The sequence below is a fragment of the Pezoporus flaviventris genome, unplaced genomic scaffold (genome assembly GCF_033815535.1).
Source record: "Pezoporus flaviventris isolate CSIRO_AGI_PZ_B2104156 unplaced genomic scaffold, CSIRO_AGI_Pfla_v1 ptg000025l, whole genome shotgun sequence".
NCBI lineage: Eukaryota > Metazoa > Chordata > Aves > Psittaciformes > Psittacidae > Pezoporus > Pezoporus flaviventris.
Genome location: NW_026892573.1, coordinates 10950920 through 10969111, shown reverse-complemented (window position 1 = coordinate 10969111; position 18192 = coordinate 10950920). Strand labels below are relative to the sequence as shown.

Genomic DNA, 18192 nt, shown 5'->3' with positions numbered 1-18192 from the left:
AAACGGCATCAAAGAGATTTGATTCCAAGATTTAGAAATGTTCTAGTAATTAAAGCTGTTGGGAGCACAGTAGCTAATAAGTGTCCAATGTGAGGTTCAAGGCATCTTGTAACTCCTGTCCTGCACACTTTCATTCAGCTCTATTTTTGATTGTTTTTATTACATTGCGGATGCTATTTTTATTTATAAGCTGATTCATTTATGTCTAATGAAATGTAAATGAAAGGTAATGATGAAAGGGGAGACTTATTTTCAGCAGACATATTTATCTGCTGTCATAGGACAAAGATAACCATGCAAACTGAGAAACAGAAACACCTGAATAGTGTAAAAACGAATGTTTGTAAAATTCGGTGGGATTGGCATCAATCTGTTGTATACTTATCTGAAAACCAAATTTTAACAAACTGACCCCAGTAGCTTAAAGTCATTTGCTTTGCTCTTCCTGATATGGCTTCAGCCACACACTGTTCCCTGGAAATTCGTATCAGTGAGCATACTGATCTCTCTACACTTGGCCTTCCTTTGAGAGGAGACCTGTTTTGAGTCTGCTGACCTTTTAACCTTTCCATGGCTGTATCACTGTGCAAGCTGACTTGAACCCTGAATTTAGGAAAAATAAATGGGGAGACTGCTAAGCAGTTAGAGGTACAATAAAGTAGAAAAATCTCTCTTAACTATATACTCACATTTTAATTCCATCATCAAATGATGTGTTTCTAAAGAGATGCACTTTAAGAATTACTGTTTCTCAGCTTCTTCCAGCAGTCTTCATTCCCCTATATCTTTCAAGTATATTTCACAGCTGCTTTAAACATGCAAATACTCTCCTTGAGTCGACCTTTTCATTTTATAACAGAGCAATAAGGCTACACGACAATGTGCTTTTAGAGTATGTTTTCTTTCTAGGGATATCACAACAAAGGATATATGAATAGTCCCTCTTCTCACAGAACTTCTTAGTATGGCCTGACCTCTTAAAACATATGATAAAGGCTAATGCAGATGTGTGTAAAGACAAGTAGACAGACACTGAGTGAACAGAATTTGTACCTTCACTCACAGGAAAATGCTGAAATAACTTTCACAATTTGAAAATATTACTGCAGCTATAATCATTAGTACTCTCTTGGTCTGTAAGTAGGACGGATTAGCTTCTCCAATGGTGATTACCTTCCTGAATCTTGTCCTGCATCTGTTGAGTTTTTTTTAAGATATGTTGTTTCCTGAGACAATTAAGAACTGGATATGAAGAACTGACACAGAAATCTAGAACATAAAAATGAACTATTTCAGACACACAAATGAAAGAGACAGCATAAAATTACAGAATCTATTTAAACAAGCTGTCAGCCTAAAGACAAATGAACTTATTACATTTCAATAATCACATCTGGCATCTCTTCTTAATTGCACCTGGGAAGGCAAAACAAGATGCAGCTGCTCCTGGCTAGATGGCAATGACATAGAGACTAGTGACAAAATTTCCCAAATATGACCTTCTTTCCCAAGCGCTGGGTGCCAGAAGTGCAGCCCAAGGAAGTGAATACTTTTGCTTGATTGATTTTTTATTTTTTTTTTCATCACAATGTTTGGTTTTTTTTTCTGAGCAAACCAGGCAGGGTAAAAAAAGACATCACTGGCAGCTTTTTAAGAGGTCCTCATTTGTTAGGTGTCACTAATTTAATTCCTGTTCATATTTCTGTGCCCTCAAGCAAGCAGGTGATAAGGTTCTGGAGTAAAAAGAACTGGATATCACTTCATTACAGTCCAGTAATAGGCTCATTAAATATCAAATCGATCTGTTAATGACTTAGCCCCCTCAATATCTTTGTAAGGGGTTGTTCATTATTCTTTTTTCCTCAGATGAGCAAAATGAGAACTAAGGAGTTGAAGTATATTTCCAGGCACATGCTCCAATGAGATCCCTGTGTGTTGCCAGGGTGTCTGAAGTACAATCCAACTGCTTCAAAAAGAGAGGTAGTTTTCAGCAGGGCTTTTGCTTGGAAACTTTAACTCCAGAAATAATTTTCTCATTCAGCCTTGAACTCCCTCAGTCTGCCAGTCTGACTGGCCTGTGCCAAACCTACCTGTCTCAGTGGGGCTTCAGAGAAGTGGTTGGGAACTCTTCTTCTGGAGATTTAAAGGGTATCAACCTCCTACTTGTTATTTGAATTTTAATTAGTTATAGTGTGGATGTGTTTGGAGAAAAATGCTATTCCTCAAGTGGAAGAGGAGAGTTTACAGGTCATGGAAGGAGGGGCTGGCCACTTGGGAGGAATATAAGGCTGCTGCTACAGGATGTAAGAAGACAGCTAGGAGGACTAAGGCACCCTTAGAATTAAACCTGGCGAGAAGGGTCAAGGACAGCAAAAAGAGCTTTTTCAAATTGTCCTGGGTTCAGCAGTAGCAGTCATTTTTCTCCTTCTTGGTAGCTGGTGCAGTGCTGTGTTTTGACTTTAGGCCTGGGAACAGAGCTGATAACAAGGATGTTTTGGTTTGGCCAAGGACTTTGTGAGCCTCATGCTCTGCCAGGGAGTAGGGGAAGCCAGGAGGAAGCAGAGACAGGACACCTGACCCAAACTGACCAAAGAGGTATTCCATACCACAGCACGTCATGCCCAGGATGTAACTGGGAGTTAGCCGGAAGGGCTGGGAGACTGCAGGGTTGGAGGAGGTATCGGTCGGAGCTTGGTCGGGCTTGGGGGGCGAGTTATCGGTCAGCTGGTGCTGAGGTGTTGTATTCTCTTCCCTTGTTATTTCCTTTATCATTATTGTTACTGATGGTAGCAGTAGTGATCTGTGTTATACCTTAGGTACTAAACTGTTCTTATCTTAACCCGTGGGAGTTGCATTCTTTTCGATTCTCCTCTCCGTCCCTCCGGGAGTAGGGGGAGGGAAAGAAGGGGGGGGGGGGGGGAGTGAACAAATTACCTGTCTGGGTTTAAATCACGACACAAATACATGGCAGACAAAACTAACACCAGAGGCAATGTAGGCCCACTGATGAACGGGATGGGTGCCCTGGTGACAGAAGATACAGAGATGGCAGAGTTACTGAATGCCTTCTTTGTCTCTGTCTACTCTGCTGCAGGCAGTCCTGAAGAGCCCTGTACCCCTGAGACCTCAGATGAAGTCAGGTCAACGGAGCGGTTTGCCTTGGTCGGTGAGGAATGGGTTAGAGACCAGTTGAGCAATCTGGACATCCATCAATCCATGGGTCCAGATGGGATGCACCCGCGGGTGCTGAGGGAACTGGCGGAAGTCATTGCTAGACCACTCTCCATCATCTTTACCAAGTCTTGGGAAACGGGAGAGGTGCCTGAGGACTGGAGGAAAGCAAATGTCACTCCAGTCTTCAAAAAGGGCAAGAAGGAGGACCCGGGTAACTATAGACCGGTCAGCCTCACCTCCATCCCTGGGAAAGTGATGGAACACCTTATCCTTGGTGCCATCTTAAGGCATATCAAGGATAAGAGGGTTATGAGGGGCAGTCAACATGGCTTCACCAGGGGAAAATCATGTTTGACCAATCTCTTAGCCTTTTATGAGGAAATAACACGGTGGATGGATGCTGGCAGAGCGGTGGATGTGGTCTACCTTGACTTCAGCAAAGCATTTGACAGTCTCCCACAGCATCCTCACAGCTAAATTGAGGAAGTGTGGACTGGATGATCAGGTAGTGAGGTGGACTGTGAACTGGCTGAAGGAGAGAAGCCAGAGAGTTGTAGTCTATGGGGCTGAGTCTAGTTGGAGGCCTGTAACCAGTGGAGTGCCTCAAGGGTCAGTACTGGGACCGGTATTATTTAATATATTCATCAATGATTTAGATGAGGGAATTGAGTGTACTATCAGCAAGTTTGCTGATGACACTAAGCTGGGAGGAGTGGCTGACACGCCAGAAGGCTGTGCTGCCATCCAGCGAGACCTGGACAGGCTGGAGAGTTGGGCAGGGAATAACTTGATGAAATATAACAAGGGAAAGTGTAGAGTCCTGCATCTGGGCAGGAACAACCCCAGGTTCCAGTATAGGTTGGGGAACGACCTGTTAGAGAGCAGTGTAGGGGAGAGGGACCTGGGGGTCCTAGTGGACGACAGGATGACCATGAGCCAACACTGTGCCCTTGTGGCCAAGAAGGCCAATGGCATCCTGGGGTGTATTAGAAGGGCGGTGGTTAGTAGGTCGAGAGAGGTCCTCCTTCCCCTCTACTCTGCCCTGGTGAGACCGCATCTGGAATATTGTGTCCAGTTCTGGGCCCCTCAGTTCAAGAAGGACAGGGAGCTGCTGGAGAGAGTCCAGCGCAGGGCAACGAAGATGATTAAGGGAGTGGAGCATCTCCCTTATGAGGAAAGACTGAGGGAGCTGGGTCTCTATAGTTTGGAGAAGAGGAGACTGAGGGGTGACCTTATTAGTGTCTATAAATATATAAAGGGGGAGTGTCACGAGGATGGAGCCGGGCTCTACTCAGTGGCAAACAATGATAGGACAAGGGGTAATGGGTACAAACTGGAACACAAGAGGTTCCACTTAAACTTGAGAAGAAACTTCTTCTCAGTGAGGGTGACGAACACTGGAACAGGATGCCCAGGGAGGTTGTGGAGTCTCCTTCCCTGGAGACATTCAAAACCCGCCTGGACACATTCCTGTGTAACATTATCTAGGTGTTCCTGCTCCGGCAGGGGGATTGGACTAGATGATCTTCTGAGGTCCCTTCCAATCTCTAGCATACTGTGATACTGTGAGGTCACTAGTACATCTCTGCAGGAGTGAGGAAATTCAGTGCCTGTGACACAGGAGGAGGAAAAGTGGAGGGAAAGTGAAGAAAGGCATGATAGTTGCATTACAAGTAATGTTTTCTTGGAATAAAAATATAAAAAAAAACAAACTACATTGAACAGGGAAAAAATAGCTAAGATTATGGATACAGTACTCATTTATATTGCAGAATAAGGAGGTTTACTTAGGAATAATGTATTTGTATGGCACAAATGGGGCAAAGGTGGCCTTAGCTGCTCTGATGAACCTTGATGTATGGAATAAAAATACCAAGAGCTATGCAGAAGTGAGCCAAGGAGAAAACTGACACCCAAATGAAGAAAGGACAAAGAGCAGTGAGCTGCAAGCTATGAGAGCAAGAGAAGGCTTAAGGCAATAAAAGGGCGTGAGAGGAAACCAAACTGTACCCCTGTGTCCCCACTGTGCAGCTGACAATGGCTGGAGAGCTGCAGCCTGTGCAGAGGCAATATGCACAGCCCAGAGACGGCACTTGTGCAGACCAACAGCTGGGTTAGCACAGCCATGACGGGGCTGCAGCGGGACAGGGGCATGAGCAGCTGACTGAGTTAAACCACACTGTGGCTGTGACATAGGCGCAGGAGGCTCTTTGCACTAGATCAGACACGAAGGCTTCGTACCGCTACTGTACCCGCGGCCCCACAACCAAGCCCCAGAGGAACCTCCTCCACCAACCACAGCTCCACCCTCTCCTACAAACACCCAACCCCACCTCCCGCTCCCCGCACGCAGGCACGCTCAGACCACGCATGCGCGCAGAGCACGCCGTGCTGCCGGCGGGATGGAGCGCGCGCGCGAGGGGACGCACATGCGCGGTGGGCGCGGCTTGCTGGCGCCGGAGGCAGCGCGCGGAGCCTGCGCCCGCGGGACGCGGAGCGGGCCCGGTGGTCGGCGCCCTGCGGGTCAGTCTCGGCGTCGCGCCCTCCTCCTCCGCCTCTTCTTCCTCCTCCTCGCCGCCGCAGCTGGCGCTGCTCGTGATGCAGCCGTGCGGCGGCGAGGAGGAGGCAGCGGCGGGGGGGGTGCTGCCTCTCCCGGTCGCCGACCCTTCGCTGCCGCCCTCCAGTAGCGGCGGCCTCATGTTATTCTATGAGCTGGGGGTGCCTGGCGAAGGCGAGGCCGAGGCCGAGGCCGGGGAGGAGGCCGAGGCGGCGGGCGGCGAGAGCACGGCCAGCCCAGAAGAGCTGGAGGAAGAGGAGGCGACGGCGGCGGCTTCGAGCTGCGAAACTGCGGCGGCACCGGCGGGCGGCAGCGGCTGCAAGAGCTGCACCTACCAAGGCTGCAGCGAGACCACCACGCAGGTGGTGAAGCAGCGCAAGCCCTGGATGTGCAAGCGCCACCGCAACAAGATCTACAAGGATAAGTACAAGCGCAAGAAGAGCGACCAGGCCCTTGGGGGCGGCGGGGCGGCCGCGGCGGGGGCCGGCCCGCGGGCCGAGGTGAGGCACCGGCGGCTGGTGGGGTGGGCGGCATGGGGCTTCCTGTGGAAAACTCGTTTTTTTAATGACCGGAGTCATAGAATCACAGATTGGTTTAGGTTGGAAGGGATCTTAGAGCTCTTCTAGTTCCAACCCCCTGCCATGGGCAGGGACACCTTCTACTAGATCTTAACCCTGTCCAAGTTCGCCTTGAACACTGCCAGGCATGGGCCATTTACCACTTCTTTGGGCGTTTGAAATGGGACCATCCCGTTCAGAGGAAAGGAAAGAAATCTAGTGAACTCCTAGAGCTCGCTCCTATTTCTCCAACACTGGTTCTTTTCTCTTACCTGATACAAACTGCAGCAACTTGCAACTAGATAAGATTCTAGGAAAGAAGACCTTGCCGAAAGATGCTTTGCTGTGCAGTGTGTGTTTATTTCACTGGATGGGAGATGGAAGTATAGATCTGAGAGAGATGTCAGGCGTCTTGCCCAGTTGGTACTGAAAGATGGGGGTTTACATTCAAAAAGGCCATTTGGTATTACATTATGTTGTGTATAAAAATCAGTTTATAGGTTCTTCAAGATACTTGCTGATTTACATATATATATGTATAAAATTACAGTTAAATATTTAGACCACTGGTAGGTCATACTTATTTTGATAAGCTTAGGTGTATTACTTACATGGGGAAATATTGTCAGTGGGAGAACTGATGCTAGACGTTAACTTTTCAGGTATCTTTTCCTATAGTTTGGGACTCAGCCGGGATAAAACAGTTTTTGATGGTCACTTGTATTAAGTTAGCATTTAAGATTTTGTATTCAGATAACTAGAAAGTGGGAAATGGTTTTATTTTGAAGGTGCTGGTTAGTTTGTGCTGGAAGGGGCAAATGTAAAATAGTGGTTACTATTAGAATTAAAAAATCATGCCTGACACTCCTGCTAAACACAGCCCTTTTTTGTCAGCACAGCTGTCTGTGGAGTTACGTGTCTGGGAACTGTTACAACTGCAAACTAGCAATCAAAAAAAATTCCCCCTTTTCTGTTTTGTTTGTTGTTTGGTTGGTTTGTTTGTTTCTTTCATGTAAATATAATAATTACCATACTCGGTGTCATGCCGAAGAAGCTTTTTTGTGTGGCTGTGAAAGCTGTCATCAAGCAGGTGTACAAGAAAAAGGCAAGCGTAGGTGATGCTGCTAGGGAATATTTTCTCTGCTTTTTTCAGCTCAGAGGACTTGCTGATACAGCTGTGGGCTTTCTAATGTATTTTGTAACTCTAGGTAATGGCTGTCCCATATACTTTTTCAGATTTCCTGTTGAACCTTTGTAAACTCTCAGCATCCATTACATTCTGATAGTTTCTTCAGGTCTGCTGCCTGGTTTGAAAGACCTGTTCACTGATTTTGAACCTGGCTGCTAACCTAATTTGTCAGTTAGCATTTGCGTTAGAAAATATGGTAAACAACTAATTCCTGTTCAGTTTGTGACACTTGGTAGGCTTGCCTCTTGTTTCTTACCTGTAGTGAAAAGTTGTAGTGTGCTTGTTTCCAAGTAAAAAGTTATTACTTTTATCATCCTTGTTACTGTTTTGTGAACCTTCTCTACTTCTAGTAGCTACTTCTCTTTTAGAGGACAGACCAGGTACCGCACACAATATTCAAGATGTGGGTGAGTTCTAGATTTATATACTAGCAGGTTTTCACCTTTCTCTCTTTTCCTCGTAACTCATTGTGCTCAGTTCATGATGTGTATACACAAATACTTATGCTAATTTAGAAAAGAGGACTTTATGAGGGAAGGATAAAATTGCTGCATTTTGTAGTGATGCATTAAGACTTTTTGGTCTGTAACATGAAATAGTGCTTATTGTTGGAAGAGAGTGGGCCTGCTTCTCCCAGTTTCTGCAAGTGGAGGTTGCTTTGAATGTTATGGCATTGAAACCTGGACTTGCAGAAGAAAACAGGATATTTAGTGCTAAACTTCCTGCGGTTTTTTGCAGTGGTGTCTGTCAAGGCTCCCCAAGATACCATTGCCTTGTAGTCAGATTCCTGATAGAAGTTTAATTTTTCACTTCTGTGGACAGGATTGAAGGGAAAGACCCTGGGATACTTTGTTGTTGTTGTTGCTTGAATTATTTCAGGTCAGTAAGTTGTGGATTTAATATGCATAGGATTCAACATTGGTTGAAATTTTCCAGACTATGTGTATTTTCTCTACAGCAGATTGCAGAGCTATGTTGTTTAGAAGACAGTCTAATTCATGTGACTGGTGTTTGCAGAAGGAACAGAATAAACTTACAAAGAAAAAAACATGTAGATTCTACTGTCTCTGCCTGTGGCTTTGAAGAATTCATAATAGTGTTATGAAGTACATTTAGTTTTGCTATTAAAAGTATTATTGTCATTCCTACCCTATTGCATGTGATACATACAATTCACTTCCTTGAGATTGAGATGTTGTGAATGACTTTATTTTTAAGAAATGTAGTCAAATAAATTCAAACCACTAACTACCCATGGTAACTTGGTTAGTTGTGCAATTTAGAAGACTAACTCAGCTGCGTTGCTTCACTGTTACTGATGAAATAGTGAAAGAAGATGCTAATTCTTGAATAGATCCATTTCCATTCCTGTTCTGCTGTCTTCCTCTGTAAATTAATGAAGCAAACATTATTTACTCTTGGGACTTTCTGTGGTGAAAAGTAAATATAGCATTATATCAGGGTTTATAGTCTCAATTCTCTATTTTTTTTTTCTTTCATGCACAGGATAGTGTTGAAGGTTCTGTTTCTGTTACAAAACAGAGAACAGGATCCATTGGAGATCGCCCAGCAAGACCTACTCTTTTAGAACAAGTATTGAATAAAAAGAGACTGGTAAGTTTTGTTTTCTTAGCGGTTTTGAACTGAAATTAAGTAAAGACAGTGTAACAATGTTTAACTGTCACTTTTATAAAGATATAAATTAGTTTAATGATCCTACACTACATGTGCATATTTCCAAATTTGAAATACACTGCAGGGCAGCTGTGTGTGTCTCAGCGTCTGTGTAAATAATACTAAGATGACTAAATTTAATGATTGCTGCCATGTTAACTGAAGTTGAGTTTTTTGGTAGTACTAAAGAGATGTAGTTATTTCTTTAGGGTAAACAGCGCTTATAGTATAACAAATGTTTTTAACTTGTTGAACCAGCTTTTCTGTAAAGCTCCACAATGCATGGACTTTAGGTCTCATGCAAGCTTGAATTACTGTAATGTGTTTTAAAAGTTGTAGACCTATCATATCACGCTTAAAATTGCACATATGTTTGTTGATAAAGCAAACTGTGTATGCTAGCAGTATGACTTGCAATATTTGCAGACTGCATGAACGGTGTGTGTTGTAAGTTGTCAAACACTTATGCTGTTCCTTTGAGTATATTTGAAGAATTAAGCCCAATGAAGGGAAATAAGTCAGTATTTAGTGTTCCTTTGGTGGCTTCGTTACAACTTTCTGTACCTTTTTTTTTTCCAGTCTCTTTTCTCCAAAAGCTAACAGGCCTGATTGTATTCTCTCTGTTAGCTCTGCAAACCAATTTAACAAGCCTTATTAAAGTGCTGTAGTGTTTGTTCAGAAATGTAAAAAGTCTTTAAAGAAACTGGGTCGGTCTTAAGTATACACCTACGTAGATTTATTTTGAATTCTTTCTCAATAATAGCACCTATTTAATGATTATGTCTAAAGTCCAGAAGAGTATCTGTAGCTCTTCAGTTTGTACAGGAAGAATACAACAAACTATGGAATATTATTTTTTACATGTGTTGTTTTTCATGCCTCTCTTACTGAATTGTACCTTTTCCTGTCTGTTTCTATTCATGTGGCTTTAAATTTGAAAGATATTTTATTAATGAAACATTATTTTCTAGAAATATACCATTCAGAAGCTCTTTACATAGATGTTGAGAGCTTTTGCATAAATTATGTGAAGGCTTTTAAAAAATTGAGGTTTCCTTGCGGTATTCTCGTAAAGTGAGATTCAGATTCTCCTTGATCTGGTTCTTGTTTTTCTCTCTGCTTTGTTTTGGTTTCTCTCATTCAGGATTATTTCTTCCAGAATTTCTTCTGTGTTTTTGCACATACCTACACAGCACAATGCCTGAGGGTTACATGGTGACAGTCTGTTGCATCTGGGGCTGTTCCATATCTTGCATCCTTGCACAAGAAAGTTACTGCATGTCACTGGCAGCTGCCTGCACTTTTATCACTTAGAAGTGCCAAGTCCTTTGTGCTTGCTCGTAAGTGTCTTGCATGTGGTTAATCTCTGTGAGGAGATGCTTTTTTGGTGGTCTGTGTCTGCCTGGATGTGCAGCTTGTACTGGATAAAGATGTAGAAAGAGGCAAGGGGCTGAGAGGCAGCAAGTTGTGGATGGAAGAGCCTGAAACAACTTAATGTCACCAAACTGCACCAGATAAAGAACTACCGTTTGGTGAAGGGACTTGGTAAAGCAAATGTATAGTAAGGAAAAGGTGGCTGAGCTTCTGGTCAGTGAGCCTGTTTGTTGTTAGATACTGCTTTCAATGGCTGATTTGCTAATCTTGCCTGTCCAGTGCTGCTGTAGGTGTGAGTTGTATGCAGAATGGTTGTCTTCAGTGATAATCTCAGAAGAATTGCTTCTACTAGCAATAAAGTTCTAGACCCTGGGAAGCTGATGGTCCTTTTGAATGTCGATCTGGATTACAGAGTTGCAGTACCTCTTTGTTGAGTTGTGGAAGTGACCATGCATAACGAGCAAGCAGTATAGGGAATGAATTCAGATGAAAAATAACCTTTTTCCTCCATTAAATTTTGGAAGGATCCCTTCCCAACCTGGTTTACTTTCTGGCCTTGCAAACACTTGTGCTGCCATTGAGACCAAGTCATTAGTCTTTAGCTGAAATAACTTTACTTTTTAGCATGAGTATGACTTACCACCTGAAAGTGATGGTTCGCTGAACAGAGCGCCCCTCTGAGAGTGGGAACCTGCCCTTGTGGTGAGGCATGATAATGCGTTAGAATTTAAGACTAGATGGCTTGCATCTGCTTCTGTGAATTGTTTCTAAGCAGGGACATCCCTAATGGTAAGATACAACAATTTGAACAAAGAACTAAGCACATAGCTCAAAGTTCTTGAAAGCTAAAAGGTAACCAATAGACTGTCATTGTGGCCCTAACCCAAGTGTGCAGTAGGTTAAGAGAACTACAGTTATATAACTTAACCGAATTGTATGTCTGGGTGCTTTAGATAAAGTTATATCAAGATGAGAACATAAAGTATAAAATTCCTGAAATCTACTGTGCTTTGAAGATGTATATGGAGGTTTGAACCCCGACGTGCTGCCAGCACCAATAAAGGTCTGTGCTTTACAGTGCATACTGTGATTTCTTTGAATCACCACCATGCAGGAATGAGAGTGAACAGCTACAGCAGGATCACAGACTGCAACTGTTCAGGCCAGGAGCCAGATGCAAATAGGTTTAGATACAGTTGTCTTTTGACTGAAGGCAGAGGGATTTTTTTAACTCATTCCTCATGGCTGGACTGATGTTTTGAAATGTTGAGGAATTATTGAATGTCCAGTGAACACTGAATGTTAGAGTATGTCAAGTTGGAAGAGACCTGTGATGGCGACTCCTCTTGCAGGACTACCTAGAACTAAACCATGTGACTAAGAGCATCATCCAGAGGCTTGAGCTCTGAGAGACACATGAGCTTTGCTGTAGAATTACAGTTTTTTATTTATTTATTTTGAGCTATCGGCAGTGGGAAATGTAGAACTCAAAACAAAACGAAGCACAGTGGAAAAGTGTTTATTTCAATATGTCATAAGATTACTCTTGTTTGCTATTTCTGGGTTTTTGTTTTGTTGGTGTGTTTTTTGTGGGTTTTTTTTTTGTTTGTTTGTTTTGTTTAGTGGGTTTTTTTTTTGTTTTCTGTGGTCATGTGTATTCTTTACCTTCTGAATTTGCTTTCAGGATCTGTGTTAATGCCACTTCTGGTTACTTGCTGATGTCCTGAAACAGTTCCTAGATGTCTTTTTGTGAGCATGCTTTGTAGTTCTTCAGCATTTATTTGAACTCCCATTTATATGGGTGTACTGGTTTTGGCTGGGATACAGTTCATTTTCTTAAGAGTAGTTTGCACAGGGCTGTGTTTTGGGTTTGTGATGGAAAAGGCGTTGATGACACGGTGATGGCTTAGCTATTGCTGAGCAGTGCTTCATCGCAGTAGAGGCGAATGAGCAAGAGGCTGTAGAACTTAGTTGGCTTATTGAGGTTAAACCACAGCAATAGGTAATGTGCAAGTCGTTTTAATGAAAAAATATTATCATATAATCACTGTGGTAGCTATTTAGTGCATGTTCTTTAAAGTAAAGTCTGCTTTCCCTTTCTTGCAGTCCCTACTCAGAAGCCCAGAAGTAGTGCAGTTTCTACAGAAGCAACAGCAGCTGTTAAGTCAGCAGGCTTTGGAACAGAGGCAGCAACAGTTTCAAGGAGCACCTGGGTAATCAGAACAGATCAATGCCTGCAAATGAGTCTGGTGCTGAAAGAGGAATAGGATGTGTGTTTTATAGAAATACAAAGACTCTTGATGTTTAAGGGAAAGCGGAAGTTGCTGCTGTTATGTATTTTACTTGTCTCTTGTTCGCACTTTTGAGGTGTGGAGCTGCTTAGGTGTCTGCAAACTTGTGAGCAAATCTGGAGGAGTCTATTTTTGCTTCTTTTTAAAATTAATTTTATTGTTTAGGATTTTAATAGAAATTTGTTTGTATCAGTAACGTTTAGCTGTACACCCTTTTCCTACCAAAGTCTTCCACTATATCAACATCCTTCTATATAAGGATTTACTGTTAAACAAGTCACTCTTTGATGACAATCATTGAAGGAAGTCAATTACTTTCTATGGAAGTTGTGAAATAAAGTCCTGAATCTGAGCTGGTCCAGTGGCATGACCTAACAGCAATTGCTCAGGGATATGGCAAAGTTTAGTGCATAATTAATTTTGCTGGACATAAGGCAAGGACAAGATGCCATCCAGAAGTTGATCCATTGGCTCAGAGAAGTGTAAATCAGGTCATCCTCCTACTATATATTCATTATGTACAAGTTAACTAGGTTTGAAATCATTGTCTGTGCAAACCATGTGAAAGAATTTGTGGTTAAAAGTTCCCAAAAAGGTAAATGGCAAAAAACTTAGAAGAATTAGGTGGGATGTATGCAGCTGAAAGTTGGACCTTGTTTTGTGGATTTTTTTTGCAAGGACCAACCTCTTATTGCATGAAATATAACTTAGTTACAGATGAGAATATCACTCATTTTTTAGTGATAAGTTAAAATCTAAAGCTTTTCACTCAGAATAGCAAGTGCATCCAAACCCTAAAATGTAATTCTTTTTTTTTTTTTCTTTATGTAGCCCATTTCTTCTGAAAATATAGTTAAAATTGTCCTATTAAGACAACCAGTATCTCATCAGCTCTAGTGCTAGACTTCCCAGGTCTTCAGCCAATTCAGGTTATTCTGTAAATGGTGGGTTTGAAACTACAGACACTATTATGTAAGTGTTGAATCCCACCTTTTGTTTCAAAAGTGAAAGTTTCATATTAAACCACATTTCTGAATAGAGGTTATCTGAATGGCATAGGTGCTTATTGAAGTACTACTTTGATATTGCAGCAGTTCAGTCTGCTAAATGATATATTTTCAGGAGTATTTGTTAGTCTTATATATTTTTACAAGCTGTGCTTTGTGTTTGTATAGAACTTGTTCAGTAACAATTTATTGTATTTAGCATTGTGCAAGTTGTTCTTTAAAAAAGAAAAACTTTGTATCGACCATTCTGGACCAATAACTGCTTGAGTAAAATCTTTGATTTTCTTTAAAAAACAAACCTAAAGTCTGTCTTTTCTTAGTCTACTAAATTTGCATGTTAGTTGTTTTGCTATACTAAAATGGCTAACTCTGACTAGGTGGAATTAAACTTTTGCATTCCAAGGCTATTGTTTAGCTTTAAGTAAAATCACTCAGGTTTAAAACCTGACTTCTGTGACAATACATTCTTACTATATTTCTTTTTATTCCTTGAGCAGTTTGAGAACCTGCACAGCTGCAGGTCTGTCCACAGCTGGGCTTCTGTCCTAGGGCAGTATTACTACTCACAACTACCTGTTGGCTCAAGGTTGCCTCCTTCCATATTAGGATGATCAGCCCCTTGAACTTTCAAATCTACCACGGGACAGTGAGGAATACATATACTTTATAACGTGTATTTTATGGAGTATCAATTTCCAATCTTATAGTATCTACCATCCCATTCTGCGGAAAATGTTGCTTCATCCTATTACTGATTCAGTGAAATCACTGATTCCTCTCGCCCAAGAGTGACTTGTATGAATAAAGTTTTTCTAAATTCTCTGGTTCCCAAGGTCACCAGCGATCAGACAAGGATCTACAGCTTTCCAGGGCCAATCCGTTTCAAAGAGAAAAATGTGAGACAAAGGGAAGAGCTGTTAAATCCGAAATATCTTTATTAACAGTAAAACACAAGACGTGAATCCCTTTTACAATAGAATAATTCCAGCCAAAGAAAATGAAGCTTATTGTTCAAACATCAGACTAAATATGTTGACTTCAGAATGCCTCAAATCAAATGCATCACGAGGAATGCTGGGAAAATGTACACTTCATGACTAGTTGTTATATCTTTCTCAATATGACAGAGCACAGGCCAGAGTAGCTGGGCTGGTGGGAGGACTCTTAAGATGCCCTGTTCTCTCAGGCTCCTGAAACTAAAGTATGTCTGAGATTTTCCATGCCCAAGAGGCAAGAGTCCAAGTAGCATTCTTTATACAGCAAACTACTCTGTTTTACAGAGTATCACTAACTGAATAATACTTTGTTGTGGTGCAGATGTTTTGCTTTCATTCTGATGAAAAAGAGAGTGAAGAGTTGTTCAGACAGAAGTGACGCTGTTAAATCTGTCTATGATTCACGGTGCTTTTCTGTACCAGACTAGCTTGTACTTAACACAAAAATCTCCACACCTTGCTCAAATCCACCGTTTTGGACCCTTGACTGCATAGAAGTTACAGCCTTATGGCTTCATTGATGCACACAAAAAGGCCTGTTTCTTCATTTTCTTGTCTTGCTTCTCAGGCCCATTGGTATCACAGAGGTGATGCTGAAACGAGGGATTAAATTGCTAACACTGAGTTATCTGCTGAAAGTATGCTGTGGTACTTTTAACTTGCACTTAAAAAGTATTATAAATAATTAAAATCTCCAATTGCTTGAGTAAGCAAAAAAACCTAATCTGAATGTGCATTATCTCTGCTCATCATTGTTTGTTCCCTTGCTCTCTTGTTTGCAAAGCTTCACATGGATGTAACTGTGAATTAGTAAGATTTAACACACACTTTAGCATCAAAAAACACTTTCAAACATGATGTGATCACTACTGTGACAGTGCAAGGTGTCTGAGTTTACTAAAGTTTTTCTAGCTTTTCTTTGCTGATGAGGTCTGTATTTAAAATTATTAACTGGTTGGTCTGTTTCTTCTATGCTATTCATATGCAATATTATTTGAATACTAACACAGAATGTAAAATAGCAGCATCCATGGATAATAAAAATGCTATGACTGAAGATCTGAAAACTGTTCACAATTAGCTGCAGCTATTCACATTGGCTATAATGGGAGAGTAGTTGACTGGAGGATGTATTTAGTGGTTCTGTTTGCCTTGCAGAGACATGGCCTGCATATCAGATTGCAACAGGCACCAAGTTGCAAGCATGGCCCAGCTGCAAATGGAGGTGTCCCCTTGGCAAGATGCTCATATGCCTCACCTCTCTGGCAGGGAAGCACAGCATCAGTATGGCAATGGAATATAAGGCACACCCGGGCAAGCGGTTGGAAAGTCCTGGGGTGATCAGGTAACAGGGTTCTGGCTGCTCCTGGCAACTCTGGAGTTTCTGAAGAGTGAATGATTGGTACAAACCAAAGCCTGTATTTTGTGCTGCTGCACAGCATGGAGAAATGCTTGCCTGCACTGGAGACACAGAAATTTCTCTCTGCTGAACAAAGACTAAATGCCCGCTCAGGCTTTTGGTACCTACCAGTAGGATGAAGCCTTGTTTCAGTGACTGCAATTAGGACTCCAGGTTGAGAAGCTTTTTATTCACAGAACTGAAGTCTCATACGATCTCTCTCCCTGCTGCAAGATTGGGACCAACTCTTTATTAGGCTCTTTTTTTTGATGGTGACCTGATCTCTTAGTCACTCTCAGAGAAGCACAGTTGTCTGTTCTTAGTTCCTGCTATAAATATGATTTTATAGCCAGGAGTCCCTGTGAAGGCTCCTGCTGATTCCATCTTCCCAGCTACACATGAAGTGAGTTGCCTTACTGCAATTCCCAGGTAAATGCTCTAATAATTCATGTCTTCAGTCATGCAGTTTCTGTTCAGACTGAAGTTTTCTTTGAGATGCACACAGTAGATGTACTTGGAGTGTTCTTGAATGATTGCCTCAAAACTGATCTCCTCATTAGTTCTACACTGAGGCAGAGTAATCTTACAAATGCAGTTTCCAGATGCAACCAGTCTGCTCCCTGAATCACATAGGACACTGTTTGTCCCAGTATATCTAATGGCTTAATCAGGAGGCTGGCACACTCAGCCAGACTGTGTGTACAGGAAGCACCAGCTCAAGCATTGCGGTACTTCAAGCTGCCCCTAAACCAGGTCTTGATTTAGATGTGAACCAGGTTTAGATGTGAATGTCAAAAGCTTGACATCCCTCCAGGCTTCTCCAGAGGTCTCACCTTTGGCTTGGAGAGCAGGTGGGACATGTTACATTCAGCACATTTCTGATTATATAAATCTATATTCTGGGCAGTAGTGCTCAACTTTGAAAAATTGTATTTAATTACCCTATGACTGATTAATCTTTACTGTGTGCGGGTTTGCTTTACTACATGAGTTTATGGGGAGCCGGGGAAAGAAACGAACAGTACAGAGGACATGTTTCTTTCCTGTGTTGAGCACCAGGTAGTGCTTAAGTATTCCTAAAAGCTAGAGCTGCACCAGAAAAGTCTCTAAGAGCAAGTAATTTGCCTTATATTTGAGACTCCTTTGAAGTTATTAGGTTCATTCAAGCTTCTTTATAAATTCTTTCCATCCACCCAAGAATCAAATCCTCTGCCCAAGCTGCCTCTGCAAATCCCCGTCTGTGCAATTCCTGTCACTGGGGAGACTTACTGATTCATAGAGCTTATAAGAAAAGGTGAGCATTGTAAGCCAGAAAGAACAAGGGCAGATTAGATAGTTACAGTCACAAACACCTGATTTTCTCCATTTTAAGAGTTCTGTGGTACAGATGATATTTACAGTGAGAGATGTTTGCAGTGTTGATTTTATGCTAAGGGAACATTAATACCTCATAACTGTGTCCTGTACTGAACTCATGCAAAAATAGCTGAGGATAAACATGCTTCATCCTGAAACTGTTCTTCTAACAGAGATCTCTGCCTGTGGCAACCAGTTATCACTGAATCTCTGCAGAGCCCACATAACAATGTGAACTGGAAGTGATCTCTGAAGGCCAGGACCACTCAGAGAAGGCTGCTCAGGGCAGTGAAAGTCTCGACTCAGTACCTGAGGGAGACATCGAAGGAATTTCCTCAACTCCACTTGATGTTAGTTGGGGCCACAGTTCCCCTTTGTGTTTCTGATACATTATCAGGAAGGCAAAACTTTTTCATGAGGTGTAGACACTTGTGGCATAGCCTCTGATGGGGAGGCAAAGCACGTGCTGCACATCTGAATGCTACAATCATTGCTTACGGTACCTGATCAGCTGCTACAGTGCAAGGTCATGGGGCGAAGCCATTCAAGCAGGAGTGCCACAGAATGGCTCCACGCAGCCAGCGTGCTGGATTTGCTACCATCACCTCTGGATGCAAAT

General features: G+C 42.2%; 1 protein-coding gene across 1 annotated transcript; it reads left to right on the top strand.

The window, feature by feature from the left end:
* The first annotated feature begins 5603 nt into the window (after nucleotides 1-5603).
* Nucleotides 5604-14121, top strand: RFXAP (regulatory factor X associated protein). The gene is given in 4 exon segments (XM_061457493.1): nucleotides 5604-5657; nucleotides 5659-6231; nucleotides 8984-9091; nucleotides 12632-14121. Coding segments are annotated over 4 exon segments (846 nt in total). The 3' UTR covers nucleotides 12743-14121.
* Nucleotides 14122-18192: the final 4071 nt, after the last annotated feature.